The sequence below is a fragment of the Pongo abelii genome, chromosome 8 (genome assembly GCF_028885655.2).
Source record: "Pongo abelii isolate AG06213 chromosome 8, NHGRI_mPonAbe1-v2.0_pri, whole genome shotgun sequence".
In the NCBI taxonomy this organism is placed as follows: Eukaryota; Metazoa; Chordata; class Mammalia; order Primates; family Hominidae; genus Pongo; species Pongo abelii.
In genome coordinates, this window is record NC_071993.2 from 7,430,034 (window position 1) to 7,456,675 (window position 26,642).

The 26,642-nt window shown below is 44.5% G+C and overlaps 1 protein-coding gene across 7 annotated transcripts in view; it reads right to left on the minus strand.

Moving 5' to 3' along the window:
- SFMBT2 (Scm like with four mbt domains 2) overlaps window positions 1–26,642 on the minus strand; it is a 249,971-nt gene that overhangs the window by 192,579 nt on the left and 30,750 nt on the right. For 5 of the 7 annotated variants that reach the window (XR_008510264.2, XM_054521890.2, XM_054521889.2 and 2 more), the window contains exons 3-4: window positions 14,893–14,987; window positions 12,259–12,499 (exon numbers count right to left, since the gene is read on the minus strand). Coding sequence is in view for 6 of the 7 variants with exons in the window: in XM_054521890.2 (XP_054377865.1) it covers window positions 12,259–12,499; window positions 14,893–14,987 (336 nt within the window). In the remaining variant the exon portion in view is untranslated. Of the gene's footprint in view, window positions 1–12,258; window positions 12,500–14,892; window positions 14,988–18,149; window positions 18,856–26,037; window positions 26,191–26,642 lie in introns of those variants that run through there. The other 2 variants (XM_054521895.2, XM_054521894.2) reach the window with 2 other exon arrangements.

Consider the following 26,642-nt stretch of genomic DNA (forward strand, 5'->3'; position numbering starts at 1 on the left):
AAAATATCATTATACCCAGTCTACTTCATCTTAATTCTTTTCATCAAAATATGTAAACTGAAGAAAATGCTACATTCAAATTTTTTAATCATTTTGTTCAAAAATGCTAGTTTCCTTCTAAGTGTCCTACGATTCCAAATGTCCTACTCCTTCTAAAGTGTCTACTAAAATTAATAGGAAAATGCAAATTAAAACTGGTGAATATCAAACATTTTAATTTAAAATATTAAAATAAAATTAAATATTGTATCTATTTTTTCAGCACGGAATCTCATTAAGTGTGTTTATAAAGAAATAAAACTATCCACAGTTCTAGCATTCAACATTCACTCAGTTGCCAATGTAAAAAGTCAACATCGGCTTCATCCATGTCACGTCTAGGGTTCCAGATTCCCATACTGGAGAACAGTGTGAATTTGTATGGTAAAATATTTCATTTTCATTTTGTAAAACAAAGTTAATTTTGTTCATGCCTGTAACCCCGGCCCTTTGGGAGGCCGAGGCGGCTGGATCACAAGGTCAGGAGTTCAAGACCAGCCTGGCTAAGATAGTGAAACCCTTTCTCTACTAAAAATACAAAAAAATTAGCTGGGCGTGGTGGCGGGCGCCTGTAATCCCAGTTATTTCAGAAGGCTGAGGCAGAGAACTGCTTGAACCCGGGAGGCAGAGGCTGCAGTGAGCTGAGATAGAGACAATGCTCTCCAGCCTGGGCGACAAGGTGCGACTCCGTCTCAAAAATAAATAAATAAATAATAAAGCCCCAGTCAACGTATACAACTGTTGGAAATTCTCTACTAATTTCTTCCAGAATAGAAACTGCTCAGAACTATTGCAAAGTGATTCTTCACTATGTAAAAAATTTATTATATTTGTGCTTTCTGAAAGAAGTAATTTGACCATTAACTTATCTTTTACTCTGACAGTGGCAACATCACAACTCACAAAATCACAGCATTCAGACACAGCGTTTTTTTTCCCAAGGGCACAAGAGATGCGGAGAATTTCTCCGTTTGAGCCTGATGTGTAGGTACAGGGTGCTGGAGACCAGTCCTGGAAACAGGATCCGAGGGAGAGGCATCTCCGTGCTCTTGAATACACATGGTTGTCTGTGCATGTGATTCTCTGCGTTCTCTAAAAGGCACACCCCAGGCTGCAGGCACCTCTCATCCTGGTGGAAGTGTAATGCTAACCTCAAAGGCTGCTCACGTGTTGGTTTTTTTCCCGGGGTTGAGGACAGGCCATATAATGATTAAGATGCAGGCTTTCAAAGGAGTTCAAGGCTACCCATGATGAAGGCACACTAGCTACTGCGTTTTGTTCTTGTTGTTGGTGTTGTGTTTTGTTTTGTTTTGTTTGAGACGGAGTCTCGCTCCTTCACCCAGGATGGAGTGCAGTGGCATGATCTCAGCTCACTGCAACCTCCGCCTCCCAGGTTCAAGCGATTCTCCTGCCTCCGCCTCCCGAGTAGGGATTACAGGCATGTGCCACCACGCCTGGCTAATTGTTGTATTTTTAATGGAGACAGCATTTCACCATGTTGGCCAGGCTGGTCTTAAACTCCTGGCCTCAAGTGATCCTCCCTCCTTGGCTTCCCAAAGTGCTGGAATTACATTACAGGTGTGAGCCACCACGCCCAGCCAGCTACTGCCTTTTTAAATGCATGCCACAGAACCCTGTATCCAGAAGTACATCCTCATTAGCAAAATCCCTTGTAAGTAATCCCAGTGGGTACCTGTAGAGTGATAAGCAGTTATGGAAATTGACACTGAATTCAGATAAGTCATGGTGGCTCTACTGAGCAGCAGGCAGTCAGCCTAAAAAGTAGGTGAAATGTCTCTGCCTCTTCTTCCTACCCACTTCGTATTGGTTTTCAAGAGACTCTCTGACCTATCACTCTGACATTTATACTTTCACAGAATTAAAGATAATCCATGCATTTACTTCACAGTCTCTCGAATTCCTACCAGAGCTTTCTGTTAAGGGCATCTATATTCAGAAATATCAGCTGAACACTGTCTGTTAAGGCAAACTAGCACAGTGATTCCAAGTGTACACAAAATGTTCTGCCTCTCCAGAAGGCATTAAGATGATGCCAGGGGAGAGCAAGTAGGTGATTCAGCTCTAGCTCTGAATTCACGCCTGGCAGGGTTAATTTTATGCATCAACTTGGCTGGACCACGGTGCCCAGACAAGACATCTGGTCACACATTACTCTGGGTATTTCTGTGAAGGTGTTGTTGGATGCGAGTAACATTTAAATAAGTACACACTGAGCAGCAGATCATCCTCTTGCTTGTGGGTGGGCCTCATCAAATCAGTCGAAGGCCCGAATAGATTGAAAGGCTGACCTCCGCAAAGCCAGAGGGGATTCTCCAGCAGGCAGCCTTCGGACTTCATCTGCAACACTGGCTCCCCCTGCTTCCAACTCAAACTGCAGCTCTTTCCTAAGTTTCCAGCCTGCAGATCTTCCCCATCAGATTTTGGGCTCACCCATCATCCACAATCACATGTTCCTAAACATAAAATCTCTTGCTATGTATATACTGATCCTATCAGGTCTATTTCTCTGGAAAACCCTGACGAAAACAATTCCAAATTCACCTCTGAATCATCCTTGGGAACCATCTAAGTGCCCAAGACTTTGAACTGAAGGTTGTACTCGCCAAGCTTTAACATGATTCTAGACTCAGGAGACAAGCTATGCACAAACCAACCATTCCCTGAGAGCCAGGCTCAAAAAGGCAGACTCTCCCTAATGACCGGCAGAACTAAAGGACTCGAGCTGGAGGCATGACTGTTGGTATGGCTCTGGAATGTTGGCACAGCCCTGGAGTGAAACCCAGTGGAACCCAGCATGGCCCTGGGACGTCAGCATGGCCCTGGAATGAATGGAGGCATGGCTCTAGAACATCTGCATGGCCCTGTGACATCAACATGGCCTTAGAACATCTGCATGGCCCTAGAACATCTGCATGGCCCTGTGACATCAACATGGCCCTAGAACATCTGCATGGCTCTAGAAAATCTGCATGGCCCTGTGACATCAACATGACCCTAGAACATCTGCATGGCCCTAGAACATCTGCATGGCTCTGTGACATCAACATGGCCCTGGAACATCTGCATGGCCCTAGAACATCTGCATGGCTCTGTGACATCAACATGGCCCTGGAACATCTGCATGGCCCTAGAACATCTGCATGGCTCTGTGACATCAACATGGCCCTGGAACATCTGCATGGCCCTAGAACACTGGCATGGCCCTGTGACCTCAACATGGCCCTAGAACATCTGCATGGCCCTGTGACATCAACATGGCCCTAGAACATCTGCATGGCTCTAGAACATCTGCATGGCCCTGGAATGGAGGGACGGCTCTAGAACACCAGCATGGCCCTGGGACATCAGCATGGCTCTAGAACATCTGCTTGGCCCTAGAATGGAGGCATGGTGGCCCTGGAATGGAGGCATGGCTCTAGAACATCAGCATGGCCCTGGGACATCAGCATGGCCCTAGAATATCTGCTTAGTCCTGGAATGGAGGCATGATGGCCCTGGAATGGAGGCATGGCCCTAGAACGTCTGCATGGCCCTGGGACATCAGCATGTCCCTAGAACATCTGCCTGGCCCTGGAATGGAGGTATGCCCTGGAATATGGAGGCATGAGAGGAGACTTAATAAGAAGCAACAGGGGAGTCAGAGGCTTGTACTGGAGGCCAGAGCTGCAAGCACAGTGGGAGAAGCTCCCCAGTCCAACAAACTAGCGGACAGTCAGCGGCACGATGAAGAGTGAACAGGTGGAGGGGGAGGGGGAATAAAGGGAGGTCAACAAGGCAGGGTCAAGCCTGGAGCAGCCAGACGTCCTATAGGCCGAGCTGTGCCCAGAGGGGCTTGTCTGTGTAAAGGTGCCACAGGGCTTCCCGTGCAAGTGATACCCGAGGATCGTTCACCCAGAGCAGGAATGGGGCCGGATGGGAGCTGAGCCCTCCACGCACCTGAGGCCATGATCATCTGAGCTGCATCTGGAGCAGGCCAGGGCCAGGATCCTTACAAGGGGAGGTGGGGCACCAAGGGAGGGAGGGGCCAGATGAGTTGGAGGCTCTGACAATTACGGAAGTGAAGGAGTTAACACAGAAGCAAAAATGAGCCACGAGGCCATGGAAACACACAGCACCAACTCCCCCCTCGAATTCCACTCAGAATCAAACACATGCTTGACTTAAATTACATATGTTGCTGGGTTGAGAAGCAGGAGAAAATAAATTCATTTATGACTAGCACTAAAAAGGAAAACCTTCTAGTCACTGCTTCATGCTTACAGTTTTCATGTAGTGCAGAAAAACCCAAATAGCATCTGATGCAATTTACATAACTTTACATAATCTCACGGTTACCATTTGGCAAAGAACTTCCAGACCGCATCTCTTCCACTTATTTGCCGCCAAAAAAGACAAATTGGAAAATATTCTGGACAGCAGCTTTCTACCCTACTCTTAAAAATCACCAAGAAACCAACTCTACAACTTTTCTCAGTGATATTCAGTCTGACCATTCTAATCTAAAGTCTTAATGATATAATCTAATCAATAAACAAATATTTACAGACCTCCTGCTATTTTCAAAGCATTGATTTCAGAACTGGCCAGAATCCTCTTAGCTTAAAATCTACTTCAAACTGCCTGATCTGGGAACAGACACACTTTCTTCAATTATGAAATAAGAATAATACCAGCCACTTCACAAGGATGTTCTGAGGATTGACAGGATTAAACGTCGTTACCTGGTACCACAGGAGGTGCACACAAAAGTATCTTCTAATTGGAGAGCTATGACACAAACAGAAGGAAATTCGTGATTCATTCATTCACTGTTCAAGATGACCAAAGAAAGTGTGTGGGGCCAGGCAGTGGCTTACGCCTGTAACCCCAGCACTCTGGGAGGCCAAGATAGGCAGATCATTTGAGCTCAGGAGTTCGAGACTAGCCTCGGCAACACAGGAAGACCCCCATCTCTACAAAAATACAAAATTAGCCAGGCATGGTGGTGCGTGCCTGTAGTTCCCACTACTCATGAGGCTGAGGTAGAAGGATAGCTTGACCCCAGGAGGCAGAGGTTGCAGTGAGCCAAAATCACACCACTGCACTCCAGACTGGGTGACAGAGTGAGACCCTGTCTCAAAAAAATAAAAATAAAAAAGAGAGTGTGTGGCATATTGTGAGTAGTGAAAAACAAATACAAACACCAAACAGGGCTTTCTGGGGGGGAAAAAAACTATTCATTTTTTACTCATAAACAGAGTTATTAGCCATTACCTATATGAAGGGTTTTGATTCATAGGAGGACTCTTTTATGATGTGACGTGTAAATGATAGATATTAAAATTAAATACTGTTTACACCAAAAGTTTCGAACACACACATACCTACTCTCTCTGTGACACATATCTACAAGCCAAGCCCATCCTGTTCTACACCATGATAAATGTGTACACAGACTCTTTACTTGATCAGATAGAATGCAAAACCATGGGAATTGTTGTAAAAGGTCCATTCAGTGCCTACAGAGAAAGGGTTACCTTGTTTCCTACCTGAATGTTCCTTCTTTCACACACCATCATCAAAAATGGCTTTTTGACAATACAATACTAGCTCACTTTTTTCAATATTTATTTAAAAATTTTAGAATATTTAAACATTTTTAAATAAAATATCTAACTATGACTTTTGGTTTATTTACAGACATCCTCGTCAAATAATCCTACCCTTTCTTATACCAATGTGTTCTGCTCTACTTGTACTAAGCTATCTAATATTTAATGAGTGTCTCTCTGCTTCCCTCAACCCTGGGTGCCCTGTTAGGATTCATTATGAGTTTTTAGCATATATACTAAATTTTCTTATTGATAAACAAATGGAACTCCAGTTACAATGTCAGATAACCAAAGAAAATAATGTGATTGTTTAAGTTACCTTAATGTTACCGAAATGTTATTTACATTATAAAATATAAACTTTAAAAAGGGCCAGTCTCATAAAAACACAACCTAATTCTACTTCTCAGAGTCCACAGCTGAGCCATGTCACAGCTGGGTAAGTCCTGCTTGTCTAGTCACTTTTCTGTCCCATGTGCCACCTGCCAGCATCTTGTCCTCTACAATCAACTACAGTAAAAATGGCAATTCCCAAAAACAGTCCTAAAACCAGGCTTTAAAACTTGGCAGAAGCTGCCCACATAAACATAAGGCCATCTTCACACTTTCTCCTCACACTTCATGAATAAACATTCCTTTATTCAAATGAGTTGTATATTAACTAACTCCACTAATTTTCATTTAACTTTGAATGGTAAATTGAGTAATTCTGCCAAGACTGCAGAGTACGCAATTCAAATGACAGAAATTTTAATAACGGGGAAAATAAAAATTAGCAGCATGACTCCTAAGGCACTATAATTCCAACACTTTTATTGCAACAGTAGAAAGCACTCATAAATACGTCTCCATTTACAAGCCAAGGGGTGTTATTTGGAGCCGCATCATCACACATGCTTACCTGCAATCTTCCACGAGCATCTTTTTGGGGGCTCGGCAGGCACCAACTAAATCTCCAAAGCTCCTCAGCCCCAGACATTAAGAGGTAATGTCACTGCTTTTCAATAAATAACAATGAAGCCATCACTGGATTAAATGATTTCCATACATTCTCACCATAAACAATAATTATTTGGCAGCTGCCCTTTGCAAGCATTGCGTGTGATTATGAATAAATCAAGCCTTATGGATTTACTAAACCAAAACATTTTACATTTTGCTCCACTAATAAGAGCCATAATCCTCCGCAGCACTGGGTGACGCTTTAATGTCATATGTTCCTTAATACTTTTAATATGAAAGATTAGCCCCAATTAGCTCACAAGCAGGAACACTGCTCTCTGAATGGCCAACTGGCCAGGGAGCCCAGGTCTCTAAATGCGTCTTTATTAATGGAGCTCTGCCTGCTGATGGGAATCCCCTGGTGATGACATCTCCTGGAGCTGCCGCCATGCTGTTTCTCCTTCCTTGTACCATTTCACAGACTAATGATGGCTTGCATTAGTTCACAGCTTACATTAATTTAAAAGAGCAATGCGAGAAAACATGGGACTGCACAGGGTCCTATGTGCTCTGTAAAACTATCATCTAAGATAATAAAACCACTTTCTTTCAATGCAGTGACTCCAGTTACTAGAAAACTACTTTGGACAATCCCAAAGTGTCCTCGAAGATCTGGAGCTCTGCAACCTCCATCTGACAAGGAAAGGCATTCTCTCCCTTCTCGCATGAAACAAGGGCAAAATTCCCAAACAATCCCAGGCTGTTATCCACAACCGACTGACTTGACTCAGCTTCTGTTGATTACTCAGCTAAGGGCTAAAAATTCTCAGTTCTCTGGTTCCAATGGGGAACTGGGGTCTACAATTCTTTATGGGGGAAAATTCTACCCAGGCACACACCGTAACTTGCTGACCTAATGACAGTGTCTCCCAATCTGTTAAACTGTCATCACCTCCAACAGTAATTCAGGAACTTGACGTCTGTGCTTTGGACAGATTCCTAGGCTAGACGTCCACGGATCTTAACTCCAAACTAAACTGCATTCCTCGTGCATTATATAGGAAAACTAGCACCCAAACCCTCCTTCCTTTCTTCCTTCACAAGGGTCACAAACCTAGACATTTCAGACTAGAAAGCTCTTTAGAGATTCTATACCACAACCCCCTTGATATGGTTTGGCAGTGTCCCCACCCAAATCTCATCTTGATTTGTAGCTCCCATAATTCCCCACATGTTGTGGGAGGGACCCAGTGGGTGGTAATGGAATCATGGGAATGGGTTTTTCCCATGCTATTCTCATGATAGTGAGTAAGTCTCACAAGATCTGATGGTTTTATAAAGGGAAGTTCCCCTGCACACGCTGTCTTGCCTGCCACCATGTAAGATGTGCCTTTGCTCCTCATTTCTAATTTGCCTTCTACCATGACTGTGAGGCCTCCCCAGCCATGTGGAACTGTGACTCCATTAAAGCTCTTCTTTTTTTTTTTCAGACGGAGTCTCGCTCTGTTGCCCAGGCTGGAGTGCAGTGGTGCGATCTCGGCTCACTGCAACCTTTGCCTCCCGGGTTCAAACGATTCTCCTGCCTCAGCCTGCCGAGTAGCTGGGATTACAGGCACGCACCACCATGCCCAGCTAATTTTGTATTTTTAGTAGAGACGGAGTTTCACCATGTTGGCCAGGCTTGTCTCAAAGGCCTGACCTCGTGATCTGCCCGCCTCGGCCTCCCAAAGTGCTGGGATCACAGGCGTGAGCCACGGCACCCTGCCTAAACCTCTTTTTCTTTATAAATTACCAGTCTCAGGTATGTCTTTATTAGCAGTGTGAGAACAGACTAATACACCCCTCATGCAAAGATGAGAACCCCAAGAACGGGACTCACCCATGGAGCTAAGTTAATGGCAAAGGCAAGATAAGAACTCAGATCTTGGGCTGCAACCACAGGCCCCTCCCTTTATACCACTGTGACTCCTGGAATCAGTAAGAAAATCTCCCTCTCACCAAGAAGGCTCCCAAACAGAAACATCATACACCCTGGATCGCTATAACTCCTGTTCATATTCTGCAGTGTCTTTCAAGTTTAACCACAGCAAAGATCGACCAGGTACGGTTGCAGAATTTACAATGATATCAGGTCTCTAAGACAGAAAAAAAACCACACGAACAAGAGTCCTTGTTCAAAAAATAGATTCAACTATTCCCTCCGGAACAACTGCCGCCTCTGGCTACAAAGCAATAATTATTCTGTCCTACAGCGGTCAATAAAACTTCTTGCCCCATGAACCTGCTATTTCCTCACTCTGCTCTCTGTATTAAAGATTTCCAAGTCGTATTGATTACCTACTAAATGTTTTTGAGTTCTTTAAAAAAATCACTGAAGAATTCCTCAAATTAGCATAAGCTGTTAACAATTGAAAAGACTTTAAATATTTCCAACACATTTATGGTTTCCCTTTTTCCAGGGTTTTCTCATTTTTCTTTTTGAACTTGTCATTTTAAGTGTGACTGTGGCAAAGTCAGTAGGATACAAATTTGATGGTGTTTCTGAGAGTGTGACTGCTGCCGCATTTGTCTTCTGAGGGAGAAGAATTGATTAATAAACTCTGCCCTCTTTCTCAAGCAACAACATACATTTTTACCAAATGAACCCATTAGCTCTTAGAGTATTCAGATTCAAGACCCCAGAACTTGTCTCTAAAACTATTCACTAGAGAAGCTATTACAAAGTGAAACCATCTTACATCCTTTCCAAGGGCCTTTCAAGACTCAAGTGTTAAACTTGAAGAATGAGTCAAGAATGTGATGGTAAAACCATTGGCAACAAGGATGGGGCCTGAGGCTCCCACCCACTCTATGTGCCCCCTCTGTGTGCCCTTCTCTTGGTGCCCCCAAGCGTGTACATGCCCCCCGGCATGAACGCACCTCCCCTGAGTGTGCAGGGGCATAAATGTGTGGCACCTGCGTGCAGAGTTGTGGATAGGGGGAAGGTCTCTAAATCTCTAACTAGACCTGATATTTCCTCAATATTCCATCAGTACAATTCATCCATCAAGGCTGATTTATTTCACAACGGATCAGAAATCATAGGTAAATTAATCAAACGTTACACCACAGCTTCTCGCCTCAGTGGAAGTTTTAATTCAAAGGCAGATCTAACAATGTCACTCAGGACCCGTTTAGGCTGGGTCTGGGGCTGAGTGAATCAGATATTACCAAAAGCATGAGCGTGCACTGTGCCTCCCAGGTACAGTATGCCTCCTGACCCTACGATGTGCTTATGCAGAGCTGGAGTGGGAACTAAAAATAAAACCTGACTTAATAACAGCCATTCTCCAGCACTCACCTGAATAGAGAGGCTGGAAATCCAGGCTCGCACGTCCAGAGAGAAGGTGCACACAGCAATACTGGCAGCTCAAGGAGGAAAGGTGAAGGAGAGCGCATGTGCTTCCTCCCTTCGTAACAACGACTATTCTTTTCCTTGCTGTTTCAGACTACCATGTAAGCACCACTTTCACCTTCTTCAGTACATCACTCAATTACTCAGTGAACCTTTACTGAGAATTCCTCAAGCACAGGCAGCACGTGCTAGAGCTGGTGTACACAGATGAGTGGGTTCACACCACACAGCTTACTGTCTGGGGGGATAAAGTGTACTCCGTTCAAAGAACCACCCAAGTGGAAGTACAGCTGCATCTAAATGTCCACCCACTGATGAAGGGAGAACAAAATATGATCAATCCATGCCAGAGAATATGATTCAGCCTTAAAAAGGAAAGAAATTCTGACACAAGCTACCATGGGGATGAGCCCTGAGGACACTATGCTTAAGAGAATAAGCCAAACACAAAAGGCCACACAGCATAGGATTCCATGCATGTAAAATGCCCAGAATAGGAAAATCTACAGAAACAGAAAGTGCATTAGTGTTTGCCAAGGGTTTTCTGGGGAGGGAGAGAATGGGGAGTGACTTTGGAGGTGATAAAAAAAAAGTTCTGTAATTAGATAGTAATAATGGTTGCACAACCTTGTGAATATACTAAAAAATCACTGAACTGTACACTTTAAAGTGGTGAATTTTATGGCATGTAAATTAGATCCTAAAAAAGAAAAGACAGTACAACCGCAACCGTGATGAACACTGAAGGTGCAGGCAGCCACGTGGTGCAGATAGGGCGTGACCTGGCCTATGAGCACAGACAGTGTCAACCTTGATGCAGGTGGAAGAGGGAGCTATGCTGACAGCTGGAGGAGGAGCAGGACCCGGAAAGGAAGGAGGTTCTCAGCATAGGAAAGAGCGGGTGCAAAGACCCAATGCAGGAAAGAAAGAAAGAAGACCCTTTTTCTCTTTCTTTGGAGACAATAAAGGGTCAAAATGTCAGCTAACGCCATGGCAATGGGTTCGATCCTGACAAATGTCACATAAATGCAACTCTTAACTCCAGCCATTTTATGACCCCCTTCTTAGCAGGCTATCAATTACACCTAACAAAAAGTAGTTAAAAAACCACAGGCTATTCCAAATAATCAGAAAAACAATATATCATAACCAAAAAAAAAAAAAAAAAGATAGAGCTCCGGTACTGTGAAAGGCTAAGTAAGGCAACTGCTAATACCACAGACAGAATGAACCTGGGGATTTCACCTCTCCAAGTTTACACGTCACTTCAAGATGAAAATAGGCAGCTAGCTACGAAGAGGACACCACACACATTTGCAAGGCGGCATCAAGAGCCTGCAAGTATCGCTGCTGCCATTATCATACAATAAAACATAGAGAGTGGGGTGTCGAGATTCACGTATTTGGCTGCCCTCAGTTTTCTCACTTAGGGGATCAGATGAATTCCTTCAATGCATTTATCATGTCCAGCCCATTCTTTGCCAGCAGGCTCTCACCCCCTCAGCACTGCTGGCAGGCTGAGCCTGGTAATTATTGGTTATGGGGCTGTCCTGTGCATTGCAGGGGTTTAGCATCATTGCTGGCCTCCGCCCACTAAATGGCAGTAGCAATTCCCATGGCCCCAACCAAAAATGCCTCCAGACATTGCCAGGTGTCCCCTGGGGGGTAAAGCTGCCCCCGGAGAGAAAAGTGGCTTTGTAGCAACTAAATTGATCATATCTATATGGGCTTTGATCACTCCCTTGACACCAATGTCATTTCTCTCATCTGTATGGTTTTCTTTCTTTTTTTTTTAATTATACTTTAAGTTTTAGGGTATATGTGCTGTATGGTTTTCTAAAAGCTTGACACCCTGACAGCCTCCCAACAAGACAGATGAAAAGTTATTAGAGAAGCCTGCTTAAGATGCTCTGTTACTGTTCAAAATGTCGACTTGCTAAAGCAGAAGAAAAGCAACATGGCCAATCACCAAACACAAGACCTCAATTTCTGATGTCCTTTCAGCCTTCCAAAAGTAATTTAAGGATTAGGCATACTTTCAGTTCCGAAAAGCCAAGTTTGGCTCCATTGTCAGCACCAGCTCTGACATCTGAAAATGTACCGATCTCCCTCCAGCTAAGGAAACCTGAGAAACCACTCTGAAAGAACTGTGAGACCTTTGCACTAAGACCATTAGGGATTCTACGCAAGGTTCTCTCTGCTCCTTGCAAAACTACAGGCGTCATGAAGGATGGCGGCCTGTAAATCGAAGCCGTTGAAACAGGGGCTTACCGTCCGGCGGCATCAACACCTTGTTGTTTTGTGTGCACCACCCCACAGGGTGCAAATCCGCTATGACTACGTCACACCAGAAGTCGGCCCTGCGGTCCTCCCCGTAACCGCAGTAGCGCAGAAGCAGCAGCTGCCCGCACGTGGTAATGATCGTGGCCACCCAGTACGTGTCCGGGTTGTTCTTGTTAGCCACTTCCAGTTTCATTCCTGGCTGGAAGTTGCTCTGAATGCTGATTTCAACCTTAAGGAAACAGAAATAGAGAAAACTCATTACTACACTAGACACAATACATCCAGAAGATGACAAAAACCACTAAAAAATATGGCACTTACAAACAATATTCCTGTTGCTCTAAAACAGGCATGTATTTATCTAAGTAATATACTATGGAAGCCACAAATGTAATGCTACACTTTACATTTGCAGCCAGCCACGTTAAGAACAAAAAAGAATAAATTTAATTCTAACAATATATTTTAACCCAATATATCCAAAACATAATCACCTCAACATGTAATCAGTATAAAAAACATTAATGAAATGATCAACTTTCTTCTTTTTGAATAAAGTCTCTAAAACCTCGTGTGTATTCTACACTCACAGCACATCTCAATGTGGACTACACGCTTTTCAAGGACTCACAAGGACCACATGATAGTGGCTAGTCCATGAACAACAAAGCCCTAGAAAATGGATTTGTTTTTTAACTAAGGGTTATAGTCTATTGATATCTACCAGCCCTCACCCCCAGAAAAAGCTTTCCAGCCTGGTGGGTCTTAACATCGCAAAGCTGACGTATCAGCTGTCCACAAGTGGCCACTGCTTAAAGGAGATGACAGATTTATCAATCACACTTGCATGGGTCTGAGGCTACCTTTCCTTTAAACCTGGCATACAGACCTGGGGACTTCTGCATCCTGAAGGACAGCCTCCAGCTCTGGCCCCCAGGACACTATATTGTGATTAAAAGGGAGGTGGGAGGATTGACTGAATCAAAGAAAATGGGAGTGACTCCATACAGAGAGAAATTGGTAACTTCTCAGTACAGAAAGGAAGGAAAAATTGTGATCAATGTCTCTTTCCTAAACTGCCTAAGGCAACTGCCAAATCATCTCAGCATCTTCAGATGTAAATGTTACAATGGCTTTTGCAGGACCATAACCACATCATATGCTTGAAAGCTTTGCTATGTTTTAATATTTAGCTCTTGGTTTTACTAACCAGCCACAATCACATTCATAATAAACTAGTAAATATAGCATGATGAGTATAAAGAGAAATGGAAACATGATCTACCTTTTCAGGGTCACAGAAATTTAATAAAAATCTTAAATTCCTTTTAGAAAGAACACTTCACCTCTAAAAAGAATAAAATGTTGTATTAAAATAAGGAATCAAATCAGGCATGGTGGTGCATGCCTGCAATCTCAGCTACTCGAGAGGCTGAAGTAGGAGGATAGCTTGAGCCCGGAGCTCGAGGCCAACCCAGGCAACATGGCAAGACTTGGCTAACAGAAAATAAATAAATAAAAATAAGGAATCAAAGTTCTGTCTTCCTCATTCAGCCAAGGAGCCAAAAGGAAGAACAGGTTAAGAAAGTGCCCCGATTTATTAATGAAACTCAGGCTGAATCTTTGCCCTGCATGGACAAAGTGAAAAATGTTTCTCAGAGTTAAATCTCCATTTCTATTTCTATTAAAACAAAAATTAAAGACTAAATTTCCAGGACCCAACTTCTTAGGACCCAGGTGAGTTAGTCTTTTCCCTGCTAATGATATTATATATTACCAGTATCTTACACCAAAGCAAAAACCTGATAAAAACTGACTTTTTAAAATTTTCTGGGACTTGCCCAGTGCTGGACATGCTATTTGCATCATCCAAAGAAATATTATTAATGAGAATGGTTTTTTTGGTTGGATCCAAATGTTTTCATCATATTTATGGTTAGTTCTTCTAATCTGACTCATCTGCCAATAAATGGCTGGAAATCTTTTATGAGCTTTTTCAAAATCAAAATATTAATTGAGGCTGAAAACATTTAGCCATTACACCTGCTAAGAATACATTACACCTACTGGTTTAGTTTTCCAGCTCTTTACTTACTCAAGCTGACCTTACCTGTGGTGTATATTCCCTGCAGCTATCCAGGGAAACCAAGCTACATTCCAGATCTCCTCCTTCTTCCTAAGAAATCTTGGCTGAATTTCCCTCTTGCCTTTTTGTTTGAAACAGGGTCTGACTCTGTCACCCACGCTGAAGTGCAGTGGTGCAATCTTGGCTCACTGCAGTCTCCACCTCCTGGGCTCAAGTGACCCTTCCACCTCAGCCCCCCAAGTAGCTGGGACTACAGGCGTGCACCACCACACCCAGCTAATTTTTATATTTTTTGTAGGGATGGGATTTTGCCATGTTGCTCAGGCTGGTCTCGAACTCCTCAACTCAAGTGATTTGCCAGTCTCAGCCTCAGCCTCCCAAAGTGCTTGGATTACAGGTATGAGCCATCATGCCTGGCCACGAATTTCCCTCTTTCCACTGCCCTTCTTCCATTGGGTTCTCTGGCTTCTCCCTACAGATTCCTTCCCTTCCCACTTTCTAGACACAGAGAAGAAGACACAAGCTGCTTTACATACGTGTTTGAATGATGTGTGGGGAGCGGCACTTGCTCCTGTCTCTTCCAAATATTCTCCCCAGTTAAAGCCAGTTTCCTCCAAGCTTGAGCCTTCTTCTGTTGAAAAACAAAAGAACAGAATATCAATACTGGAGTGGAGGACAGAAAGGTGCTGGCCTGCAACTGAGACCAGAAAATCCTTCATGCAAGACACAAGCTATTTCCACAGTTTAGAAGGATATTGCTGAATTTTTTGCAAAGCTTCAGTCTGCTGATTTTAGAGGTGTTGACTAAAGAAAGGAAAACACGGGACATTCCACTTTGACTGCACTGATGAAATCAAGAGTAACACTGGGTTCTCTGGGGTAAATAACATGAGACGTGTTCCAACACATATTTGCTACATGTTCGTGTATTAGTTTGAAATTAGCTGCAGTAGACATCCCAGCCTGCAGGGAGGTTGGAGGACAAGGCGAAGGAACCCATAGTGCGCTGAGTAAGGGCTGTGATGTAGGCTGTGATGTATATGGAGAACAGCACTACTTGTTATAAAGATAAAGCACTGACTCTGGCATCATTTTAAGGGGAAAAAGAGAAAATGAGGCCCAAAAGAATTGCTCGAGTGTGTGGGGCCACCCAGCCAGTCAACAACACAAACCAACCAGCTGCCCGACACTCCCGATGCCTGGCCAGTCCAGGGCTCCCAAATCCTACCTACTGCCGGGACAGAGCTGTTGGGGCCTGACACTCTGGCAGAAACCAACAGAGTGTGTGTTTCTCCAATCACAAGGAATAAACAGAAATACAATCAAATGCACAACATGGCTCTTAAAATCGTAACTATTTGTGGGTTTTGTTTTTTGTTTTTTGTTTTGTTTTGTTTTTTTGAGAGACAGAGTCTTGCTCTGTCACCCAGGCTGGAGTGCAGTGGTGCAATCTCGGCTCACTACAACCTCCACCTCCTGGGTTCAAGCAATTCTCCTGCCTCAGCTTCCTAAGTAGCTGGGACTAAAGGCATGCACCACCACGCCCAACTAATTTTTGTATTTTTTAGTAGACACAGGGTTTCACTACATGTTGGCCAGGCTGGTGTCAAACTCCCGACCTCAGGTGATCCACCTGCCTCGGCCTCCCAAAGTGCTGGGATTACAGACATGAGCCACCATGCCCGGCCAAAATCATAACTATCTGAATTTCACAAATCCACACTCCCAGGCTTGAAGGAAATCAAGCAATTCCCCAAACATTTAAGGCTACATATAAGATAAAACTTGTATAGTCAAAAATCATCAAATAATGCATTTCAACATATACATGGCATAAATGTGATGGCATCATTTTAAATGGAAATAATAAGCTGTAAACATTATTTGAACCAATTGGCAAGGCCATGATAAGAACATACAACAGAAAGAGCTGTCCAAAATGCACACAAGAGTTTCAAAAGTTTAGATTATCTTCCTGCAATAATGTCCAATGGATGCTGATGTTCAACCCATTTATCTTCTAGAAACAAGAGCCTGTGTCACTGGCCAAGAGTAAATACTGCTTTCCATCTTGTGGCTGGTGCAGAACTGATATCCAATCCTATCAGATGGGCCAGGGGTCATGGGGCCAAATAAGAATGCCTTCTTTTGGAGACTATCACTACTTTTTGTCTACTTGAAATTTTTAATTTTTTTTTTATTTTTTATTATTTATTTATTTTTATTTATTTATTTTTTTGAGATGGAGTCTTGCTCTGTCATCCAGGCTGGAGTGCAGTGGCGTGATCTCGGCTCACTGCAACCTCCACCCCCCAGGTTCAAGTGATTCTCCTGCCTCAGCCTCCCGAGTAGCTGGGATTACAGGCTTGCACCACCACGCCCGGCTAATTTTAGTAGAGATGGGGTTTCGCCATGTTGGGCAGACTGGTCTCGAATTCCCGACCTCAGATGATCATCCCTCCTCAGCCTCCCAAAGTGCTGGGATTACAGGCATGAGCCACCACGCCCGACCTTCTTAAAATTTTTAAATTATAAGTAGGAAAAGTAAGTCTCTCTTAATACTTTGTGTACTCTCAGAAATTGAGGGAAGAGGATCATTTTTGTAAAGTCAGAAGAGCTGAATTGAAAGGCTATTTTAAATTTTGCCTTCTAAGCCCAAGTTGCTTAGAATGGCCTCCTCAACTTCTGCTTCAATGAAGTGACTTACAGTCAAGCATCCAAAAAAGAAAAAGAAAACGCCATCAGGAGAGAAAACCTTTCCCTGGTGGTGCTCTAACATTCGGTCCCACACAGAGACTGAAGCCCTTCAAACAGAAATGCACTTCCTGAAAAAAAAAGTCAACAGGTCCTGCAGCCTCCAGTGAAGAATGGATGACACCAAGAAGTTTAGAGTTTCACAGACACAGTGAAGTGAACTAGAGAGAAAGCAGTCGTCTCCTGGAAAACACTTCAGGGTGGCACCTGATGGCTCTGCTGACAATCCTCTGCCTCCCAATGGCACTGGGCACCTCTTACCAAATTTGCTTTCCGATGCACTAGTCAGAGGTGTCAGCTCAGCACTATTGCTCTGCCCCAACATCCTGATGCAGTATCGAAGGATAGCAAACTTGCTGCAGAGAAAGTCCAGAGCTTCTTTCCATCCGCCTTGTCTGGCCTCAGCTTGAACCAGAACCTCCTGCAGCCCCCTGCCTGCCCTAGCCTGTGTCAGTAACTTCCAGCTCTACAAAGCAGCCACCACCCTCCCGGGAACATCCTAAGAGCTCTGCTGTGTTCGAGTGTCACCTCTCTGCTACAAGGCTTGCTATGATTTGAATGTGATCTGTCCCCACCAAAAGTCATGTTGCAATCTGATTCCCAATGTGGCAGTGCTGGGAGCTGAGGTCTAGCAAGGGGTATCTGGGTCGTGGGGGCAGATCCCTCATGAATAGGTTAATGTCCTCCCTCAGCGGTGAGTTCTGGCTCTCGAAGGAATGGATGAGTTCCCTCGAGAGTGGGTTGTTAAGACCCTGGCTTCCTTGGTTACTCTCTTGCTTCCTCTTTCCATGTGATCTTTCTGCACACACCTGCTCCCCTTCCTCTTTCTGCCAAGAGCGGAAACAGCCTGAGGCCCTCACCAGATGCAGCTGCCCGTCTTAGACTTCACAGCCACCAGAATCGGGAGTTGAATAAACCTTTTCTTTATAAACTATGCAGACTCAGGTATTCTGTTACAGGAACACAAAACAGACTGAAACAGTGGTTTACAGGTATCACCTCACAATCCTCCCAAGAACCACGATGGATGCATACTCACAGGGTCAATCTTGAGAGCTCAGAAAGGACAGGGAGTCACCCTGAGCCACTGTTGTCCAGCGTCAGGGTCAGGAGTCCAAAGCTGAAGCTCTTATGAAGTACTTTCCCCTCCTTCTCCCACCTGTATCATGCACCAGAAACCACCACTGCCACCACCCGTGTCTCCTGCAGAATCCTAGGGAGGTTTCAAAGTGATGAGTCTGTCTCTCCATGTTGGTGAACCCTGAAACAGTCTACGGCCAAAAAAGCAGGAAAAGGGAAGATACAGGAAGCTGTGGCCACCTGCGGAGAGGAGAAGAGTGGACTGAGCTCCCAGAACCTGTGTGTGAGGAAGAAGAAGAGAACCTGGGAAGAAGACATCGGCATGAAACTCAGTCCTGGGCCGAAGGAGGCACGAGGTTCTGCCTGTCATTCTCCGAGAATGACAGCTGCTGAAAAACGGGACAAGTTGTCCTGGGTGACTCATTCCTGCAAATCAGAAACATGCAAATCGATGCTGGGCGCAGTGGTTCATCCTGTAATCCCGGCATTTTGGGAGGGCAAGGAAGGTGGATCACTTGAGGTCAAGAGTTCAAGACCAGCCTGGCGAACACGGTGAAACCCGTCTCTACTAAAAATACACCAATTAGCCAGGGGTGGTGGCACACACCTATAATCTCAGCTACTCAGGAGGCTGGGGCAGGAGAATCACTTGAACCCAGGAGGTGGAGGCTGCAGTGAGCCAAGATTGTGCCACTGCACTCTAGCCTGGGTCACAGAGCGACACTCCATCTCAACAAAACAAAACAAAAAAAAGGAAACATGCACATTGAGGCAGAACCTCAGAAACTACCTGCAGTCACCAGCACCTGGGATGAGAGGCTTTAGTGAACCCATCCCATTACCCACAAAGATTCGATAATTCCATCACTTCAGATCGGGGAGACCAGAGCCTCCAATTTTCAGCCTTGACACGGAGACTGCTGGTTACGGTTCTTTATTCTCCATACAATTCTAATCTATGCTATTAGAATTTTTCCAAAAGTTTCGCTTCCGTCAAATTTTAATTCATTACAACTACATTTACCAATATACAGGGTTCTACAGACTTCAGCACACACGGTTTCATTCAGTCAAGTTAACCGGGAGGTCAGAGGGTGCCACTGTGTCTCCCCTGCAGGAATCAGTAGAATAGTAAGCTCTGTCACTCTCTGCTGGTCTAAAGAAAACACTTAAAAAGGTAACCAAAAGTCAGACTCAGAATGGGATTTAAAAAAATACATTACTGGGTATATACCCAAAGGTATATAAATCATGCTGTTATAAAGACACATGCACACGTATATTTACTGCGGCACTTTTCACAATAGCAAAGACTTGGAACCAACCCAAATGTCCAACAATGATAGACTGGATTAAGAAAATATGGCACATATACACCATGGAATACTATGCAGCCATAAAAAATGATGAGTTCGTGTCCTTTGTAGGGACATGGATGAAATTGGAAATCATCATTCTCAGTAAACTATCGCAAGGACAAAAAACCAAACACCGCATGTTCTCACTCATAGATGGGAATTGAACAATGAGAACACATGGACACAGGAAGGGGGAACATCACACTGTGAGGACGGTTGTGGGGTGGGGGGAGGGGGAAGGGATAGCATTAGGAGATATACCTAATGCTAAATGGAGAGTTAATGGGTGCAGCACACCAGCATGGCACATGTATACGTATGTAACTAACCTGCACACTGTGCACAAGTACCCTAAAACTTAAAGTATAATAAAAAAAAATAAATAAAAATAGATGGAAATTTCAAGGAAAAAAAAAGTAAAAAGCATAGTTTTCAAAATAAATAAATAAATAAATAATAAAAAAACTCAAACCTTCATGCCCAGCACTGATGACTTGAACTGTGCGTTATAACAAAGTCAAGCACAATATTTAGGGTTATTCACAATACAGCCTTTTAAAATGGGTCATGTACAACCCTGCCCCAGGCCTACATGCTCCAAGGAGCTGATTCTCCAAAGACATTTCAATGAGCAATAGAAAAACACACAAAATGTTTATTGGGAGAGGTCTCATAAACCCAGAGCAAATATTTATAGCTGATTCATAAACCTCTTAAACCCATAAACATTTTATCAAGGAAATTCTGACAATCTCCCTCCATGTAAATGACCCAGTGGGAAGTATTTCCCCATGATGTCACGAAAACCGACTAGGAAAAGCTACGAAGAAAATTTCACAATTTATAAGAACACAGTGTTCATTAGCAGCGATCCAGTTTTAGAAAACAGAAAGCTATTTATGAGGCAAGAATATTTCGTAAGAAACATAAAAAGAATACCTCACTATACCTTACTAGAAGCTGGAGTGTGACATGAGAGTGAAAAATGGAATAAACAAACGGCCCATACATCTTTGTTTAAGGAATAAAATCTTGGGTTTGTACAATTTTACAATCTGAAACAAGGCTGACTTTACAAGGCTGAATATTAAAGCCTGTGCCCACTACACCAATAAAGGAACCGGGAACTGGCAGATTCAGAGTGAATGCTTACTGAGCACCTTCCTAGATGCTAGATTTTTTTCTTAATGTGGAAAGAGACAGAAAGAAGACATTAAGTCTTTCTTCTTGTAAATACTGATAGTCATTTCATACTATCATAAGATTTAGAAAATAGTTCCACTGTGAGTATATTCATTGAAAGCATCTGTGCAAACAACTCAGAAAGGAACCAGGGCCACCTGCCTAGAATCTGAGCTCACAACTGCAGAGCCATCCCACAGGCAGGGACAGTCCTCATGGCACAAAGGTCCTCCTGACTCATCCAACTACCCAATAGCCAGAGTTACTCTAGGAGAAACACACACACACACACACACACACACACACACACACACATAAAAATCACCTAGCCAGGGGAAGCCGCAGCTATTCAAAGGAGGGTTAAGGAAAAAAGGGAATACCATTGAGTCACACAGGACCAGTTCCCAGCGTGAAGAGTGAGGCCTGAATTTTTCTAAGAAAAATGTTGACTCCTTTCCTTCCCAAATAGAAGAGCCTGTGGTTCTCCAGTTAATACCAAATGCCAAGAAGAAGAATCAAGCTCACATTTTCAGCATAATTCTCTCCACTGAGGCTCACCCTGTCTAAATGTGCAACACCGCTTTATCTGTAGACTTCATCAGGAAATTTCATGTCACAGGCCTATAAAAAGAATGTCAAGGACTCTACTGAACACTGTGTCAGCATATTGTTCTGCTTGCTTTTATCACAGCAACTGACAACGCCTGGAATCCCAGCACTGGAATTTCAGCGCACTTCCTTCTTGGTGTCCCCCGGGATGATGCTGTCTATGGTGTCTGCTGGGGATGCTGCAGATCCTGAGCTATTTCCTCTCCCTGGGCTTATTCTAATCACATATTCAGTGTTCCCGGGAGAAAGAGTAATTTTATATTGTGCCTATTTCATTTACAGGACTTGGGTGTTGGTTATTGATCTCAACTGTGATTTGAGCTTTCCTTAGAAAAAGGCCCCACCACCCTGTAGTCCCAGCACTTTGGGAGGCCGAGGCGGGCGGATCACGAGGTCACGAGATCAAGACCATGCTGGCTGACATGGTGAAACCCCATCTCTACTAAAAACACAAAAAATTAGCCAGGCGTGATGGCGGGCACCTGTAATCCCAGCTACTCCGGAGGCTGAGGCAGGAGAACGGCGTGAACCCGGGAGGCAGAGCTTAAAGTGAGCGGAGATCACACCACTGCACTGCAGCCTGGTGCAGAGCAAGACTCCGTCTCAAAAAAACAAAACAAAAACAAAAGGCCCTCCCACAAAAAAAAAAAAAAAAAAAGCCTGGTAATGAGACTGAGGCCAGCTGAAGTCTTCCTTTCATGGGGGCATCACTGCAAGGAATCATAGCCTCATAGCATCTCGGGGTGGACAGTGGCAAAAAAACAAACATAAGAGAAAACACCCAGCCGAGAGCAGTGGCTCACGCCTGTAATCCCAGCAGTTTGGGAGGCCAAGGCAGGTGAATCACGACGTCAGGAGATCGAGACCATCCTGGCCAACATGGTGAAACCCCATCTCTACTAAAAATACAAAAATTAGCTGGGCATGGTGGCGGGTGCCTGTAGTCCCAGCTACTTGAGAGGCTGAGGCAGGAGGATCACTTGAACCAGGGAGTCGGAGGTTGCAGTGAGCCAAGATCGCACCATTGCACTCCAGCCTGGGAGACAGAGCGAGACTCCGTCTCTAAAAAAAAAGAAAAAAAAAGAGAAAACACCCAAGCAGGTTTGATTTTCCTTTCTTCGATCCCATAATTTTCTCAAGGAAAAACTTTAGTCACTTGAGTGTCGTCACTTGCTAGGGAGACAGTAACACAGTGGTCCCCAACCTTTTTGGCATCAGGGACTGGTTTTGTGGAAGACAATTAGCCACCAGTTTTGTAGAAGACAATTTTTCCACAGATACGGGGGATGGGAGGATGGTTTCAGAACAATTCAAGCGCACTACATTTATTGTGCACTTTATTTCTATTATTATTACATTGTACTATATAATGAAATAATTCTGTAACTCACCATAATATAGAATCAGTGGGAATCCTGGGCTTGTTTTCCTGCAACTAGACAGTCCCATCTGGGGGTGATGGGAGATAGTGACAGATCATCAGGCATTAGATTCTCATGAGGACCATGCATCCTAGATCCCTGGCACATGCAGTTCACAATAGGGTTCACACTCCTATGAGACTCTAGTGCCGCTGCTGATCTGACAGGAGGTGAAGCTCAGGCAGTAATGTGAGCAATGGGGAGCAGCTGTAAATACAGATGAAACTTAGCTCCCTTGCCTGACACTCACCTCCTGTGGTGCAGCCCAGTTCCTAACAGCCCACAGACCAGTACCAATCTGTGGCTGGGGGATTGGGAACCCCTGTAGTAATGTATCACAGGACATAGGGGAGGTGGTACGGGAGGAAAGAGTAGGAAAGAACAACAAAGAATCTAAGTTGTGTCTGTACCCCTAAAATTTTGTGTGTGGGGGGGGTTATGTGTGTGGGGGGCTGGGTGTGAATGTGGGTGTGTATGTGAATGGGTGGGAGTGTGTGTGTGGATGGGTGGATGGATAGGTGTCAGTGTGTGTGTGCATGTGTATGTGGATGGGTGTGTGTGTGAGTGTATGGATGGGTGGATGATGGGTGTGAGTGTGGGTGTGAGTGTATGGATGGGTGGATGGATGGGTGTGAGTGTGGGTGTGTGTGGGTGTATGTGTGGATGGGTGATGGATGGGTGTGAGTGTGGGTGTGCATGTATGGCTGTGGGGTGGGTGTGAGTGTAAGGATGGGTGGATGGGTGGGTGGATAGATGGGTGTGAGTGTGTGTGGGGGGTGTATGTGTGGATGGGTGGATGGATGGGTGTGAGTGTGTGTATGGCTGTGGGGTGGGTGTGAGTGTGGGTGTGAGTGTATGGATGGGTGGATGGATGGGTGTGAGTGTGGGTGTGTGTGGGTGTATGTGTGGATGGGTGGATGGTCGGGTGTGTGCATGGGTGTGTGTGGCTGTGGGGTGGTGTGAGTGTGGGTGTGAGTAGGCTGTGGGGTGGGTGTGAGTGTGGGTGTGAGTGGCTGTGGGGTGGTGTGAGTGTGGGTGTCAGTGGCTGTGGGGTGGTGTGAGTGTGGGTGTGAGTGGCTGTGGGGTGGGTGTGAGTGGGGGTGTGAGTGGCTGTGGGGTGGGTGTGAGTGGGTGTGAGTGGCTGTGGGGTGGTGTGAGTGTGGGTGTGAGTGGCTGTGGTGTGGTGTGAGTGTGGGTGTGAGTGGCTGTGGGGTGGTGTGAGTGTGGGTGTGAGTGGCTGTGGGGTGGTGTGAGTGTGGGTGTGAGTGGCTGTGGGGTGGGTGTGAGTGTGGGTGTGAGTGGCTGTGGTGTGGTGTGAGTGTGGGTGTGAGTGTATGAATGGGTGGGTGTGAGTGTGGGTATGAGTGGCTGTGGGGTGGTGTGTATGGGTGTGAGTGTATGAATGGGTGGGTGTGAGTGTGGGTGTGAGTGGCTGTGGGGTGGTGTGAGTGTGGGTGTGAGTGGCTGTGGGGTGGGTGTGAGTGTGGGTGTGGCTGTGTGGGTGTGAGTGTCTGTGGGGTGGTGTGAGTGTGGATGTGAGTGGCTGTGGGGTGGTGTGAGTGTGGGTGTGAGTGGCTGTGGGGTGGTGTGAGCGTGGGTGTGAGTGTATGAATGGGTGGGTGTGAGTGTGGGTGTGAGTGTCTGTGGGGTGGGTGTGAGTGTGGGTGTGAGTAGGCTGTGGGGTGGGTGTGAGTGTGGATGTGAGTGGCTGTGGGGTGGGTGTGAGTGTGGGTGTGAGTGGCTGTGGGGTGGTGTGAGTGTGGGTGTGAGTAGGCCGTGGGGTGGGTGTGTGGGTGTGGCTGTGTGGGTGTGAGTGGCTGTGGGGTGGGTGTGAGTGTGGGTGTGGCTGTGTAGGTGTGAGTGGCTGTGGGGTGGTGTGAGTGTGGGTGTGAGTGTATGAATGGGTGGGTGTGAGTGTGGGTGTGAGTGTATGAATGGGTGGGTAGGAGGCTGTTGGGATTTCCTGATGACTCGTCTGTGCACTTGAAGGGGCAGGTGCCCCCCAGGGTTTCAGAGCACCAACTCCACAGCCTCACAATGACTGAAATTAAATCTTGCTTCTAACACAGGGCTCAAGTCACTTCACCTTGCTGTCCAGTGTCCTCATCTGTAAAATTGGGGCAATAAAAGCAGCTATGCCAGTGGGCTGTTGAAGGATTAGGTGAATTAACATATGCAAAGAACTTAACATATTCTGTGCCTGCCACACAGTCTGAACTCATACACCTATCATCGCAAGTCAATTCAGAACCAGCTAAAGAACACTGGGTTTGCCTCCTCCTGTACGTGGGATGAGTAAATCCCATCTGAAAATGCTTCCCAGGAGAAGACCTTCAGCACTAAGACTGCACAGCCCCAAGCCTGTCCCAGCTGGTCCCAGAACCAAATATCTCACCAAGTGATTCCAGGACTGGAAATATTTTGTGGGTTAGCAGGTTGGAAAAAATAGTTATAAACTACTTACAGAATCATACTTAATAGTTTGAATGCTCAAAACTAGATTTTAGTAAAAAAATAATAATAAGCTACTTGTAGAACAAAATGCTCAAAACTAGATTTGAGTTTCTCAAGTGAATCCAGCCACTGTCCTCTGCAAAGTCTTAGACTCTGCTTTAAATTCGTATCCTCTTTAAAGAGTCTGTATCATCATCTAAAACTCTCCTCACCGCAAAAGTAAATACAGAAATCCCAAGGCAAAAGGACAGATTAGCCACATGGGGGTGGAGAAAAATCTGAGCCAATATCTGAAAAATGTTAAGATCATTTAGAGCCATTTAGAAACAGTATTTCCATTAAAGATCTGAACATCCTGTATGATTTAGGCCATCCCCGATGCAAGAGCAAGGAACCAATCACGACATGAGTATACATGGGCTTTCTGCATGGACTCCGCCAGCCAAGGATATAATGATTCTCGCTCTCACACTTGCCATCCATAGAACCACCCTTAACGAAATGTCGGTACAAATCATTTTCCTGACACCAGATTATCATTAATGAGTTTCAGAAACTACTTAAGTTGGAGAGATACACTGCAACTGTGTGCACATGAAAAGCCAATACACAGTTGGTGTTTAAACAGTTTTGAAAACATATCACGAGAAATAACTCAGTAATCGACATTGGATGTGTGCAGATGATATACTACAAAAATACCCTGAAAGCTCAGGAACTCCAAAATTTGAAAAACAACTTCACTCAGCAAACATAGGAAAGACTTTTTAGAAAGGTAAATCTGTACTTAAATAAAGTAGAATAATTAGGATGAACTTTCAACCTATACAACTATGCCTTCTCAGAAAATAATTTCCATGTTTCCAGGGAGGAACAATGATCCAGCTCTACTTGCAGGAGAAGTCTTCTCACATCTGGTTTATGTGTAGAAAAATCTGAAAGAGGGACAAATGAGCCGATTTGGAAACAGATACTAACACCCTTCAACACAGTAAGGCCTTCCCTCATGTGAGGGTTTTCCAGGTTTTCTTCCATATAAGGATATAATTTTATAAACTTAATCTAATAAATTCAATGATATGGAGCAACCTGTAATCTGTCATTGACTAGTCTCATCACAATGTGAAGACAAACTTTGTGACTTCTCTGGACCATGGTCAAGTGACCTGCTAACTTAATGAGCAACATTTTTTACAGGAATTCACCATAGCTAATGTTTACAATTCAGAGGACTAAACTGTCCTTAAGTAATTTGCTGGTATGTATAAACAATGCAACCCTTTTTTTTTTTTAAAGGTATCCTTTTTAAATAAACCCTTTATTGTGTAAGTATTTAGAAAAAGATACATTTATGTACTTATAACTTCATTAGTTAAATAATTAAAATCCAATCAAGGCTGGGTGTGGTGAATCACACTTATAATCTCA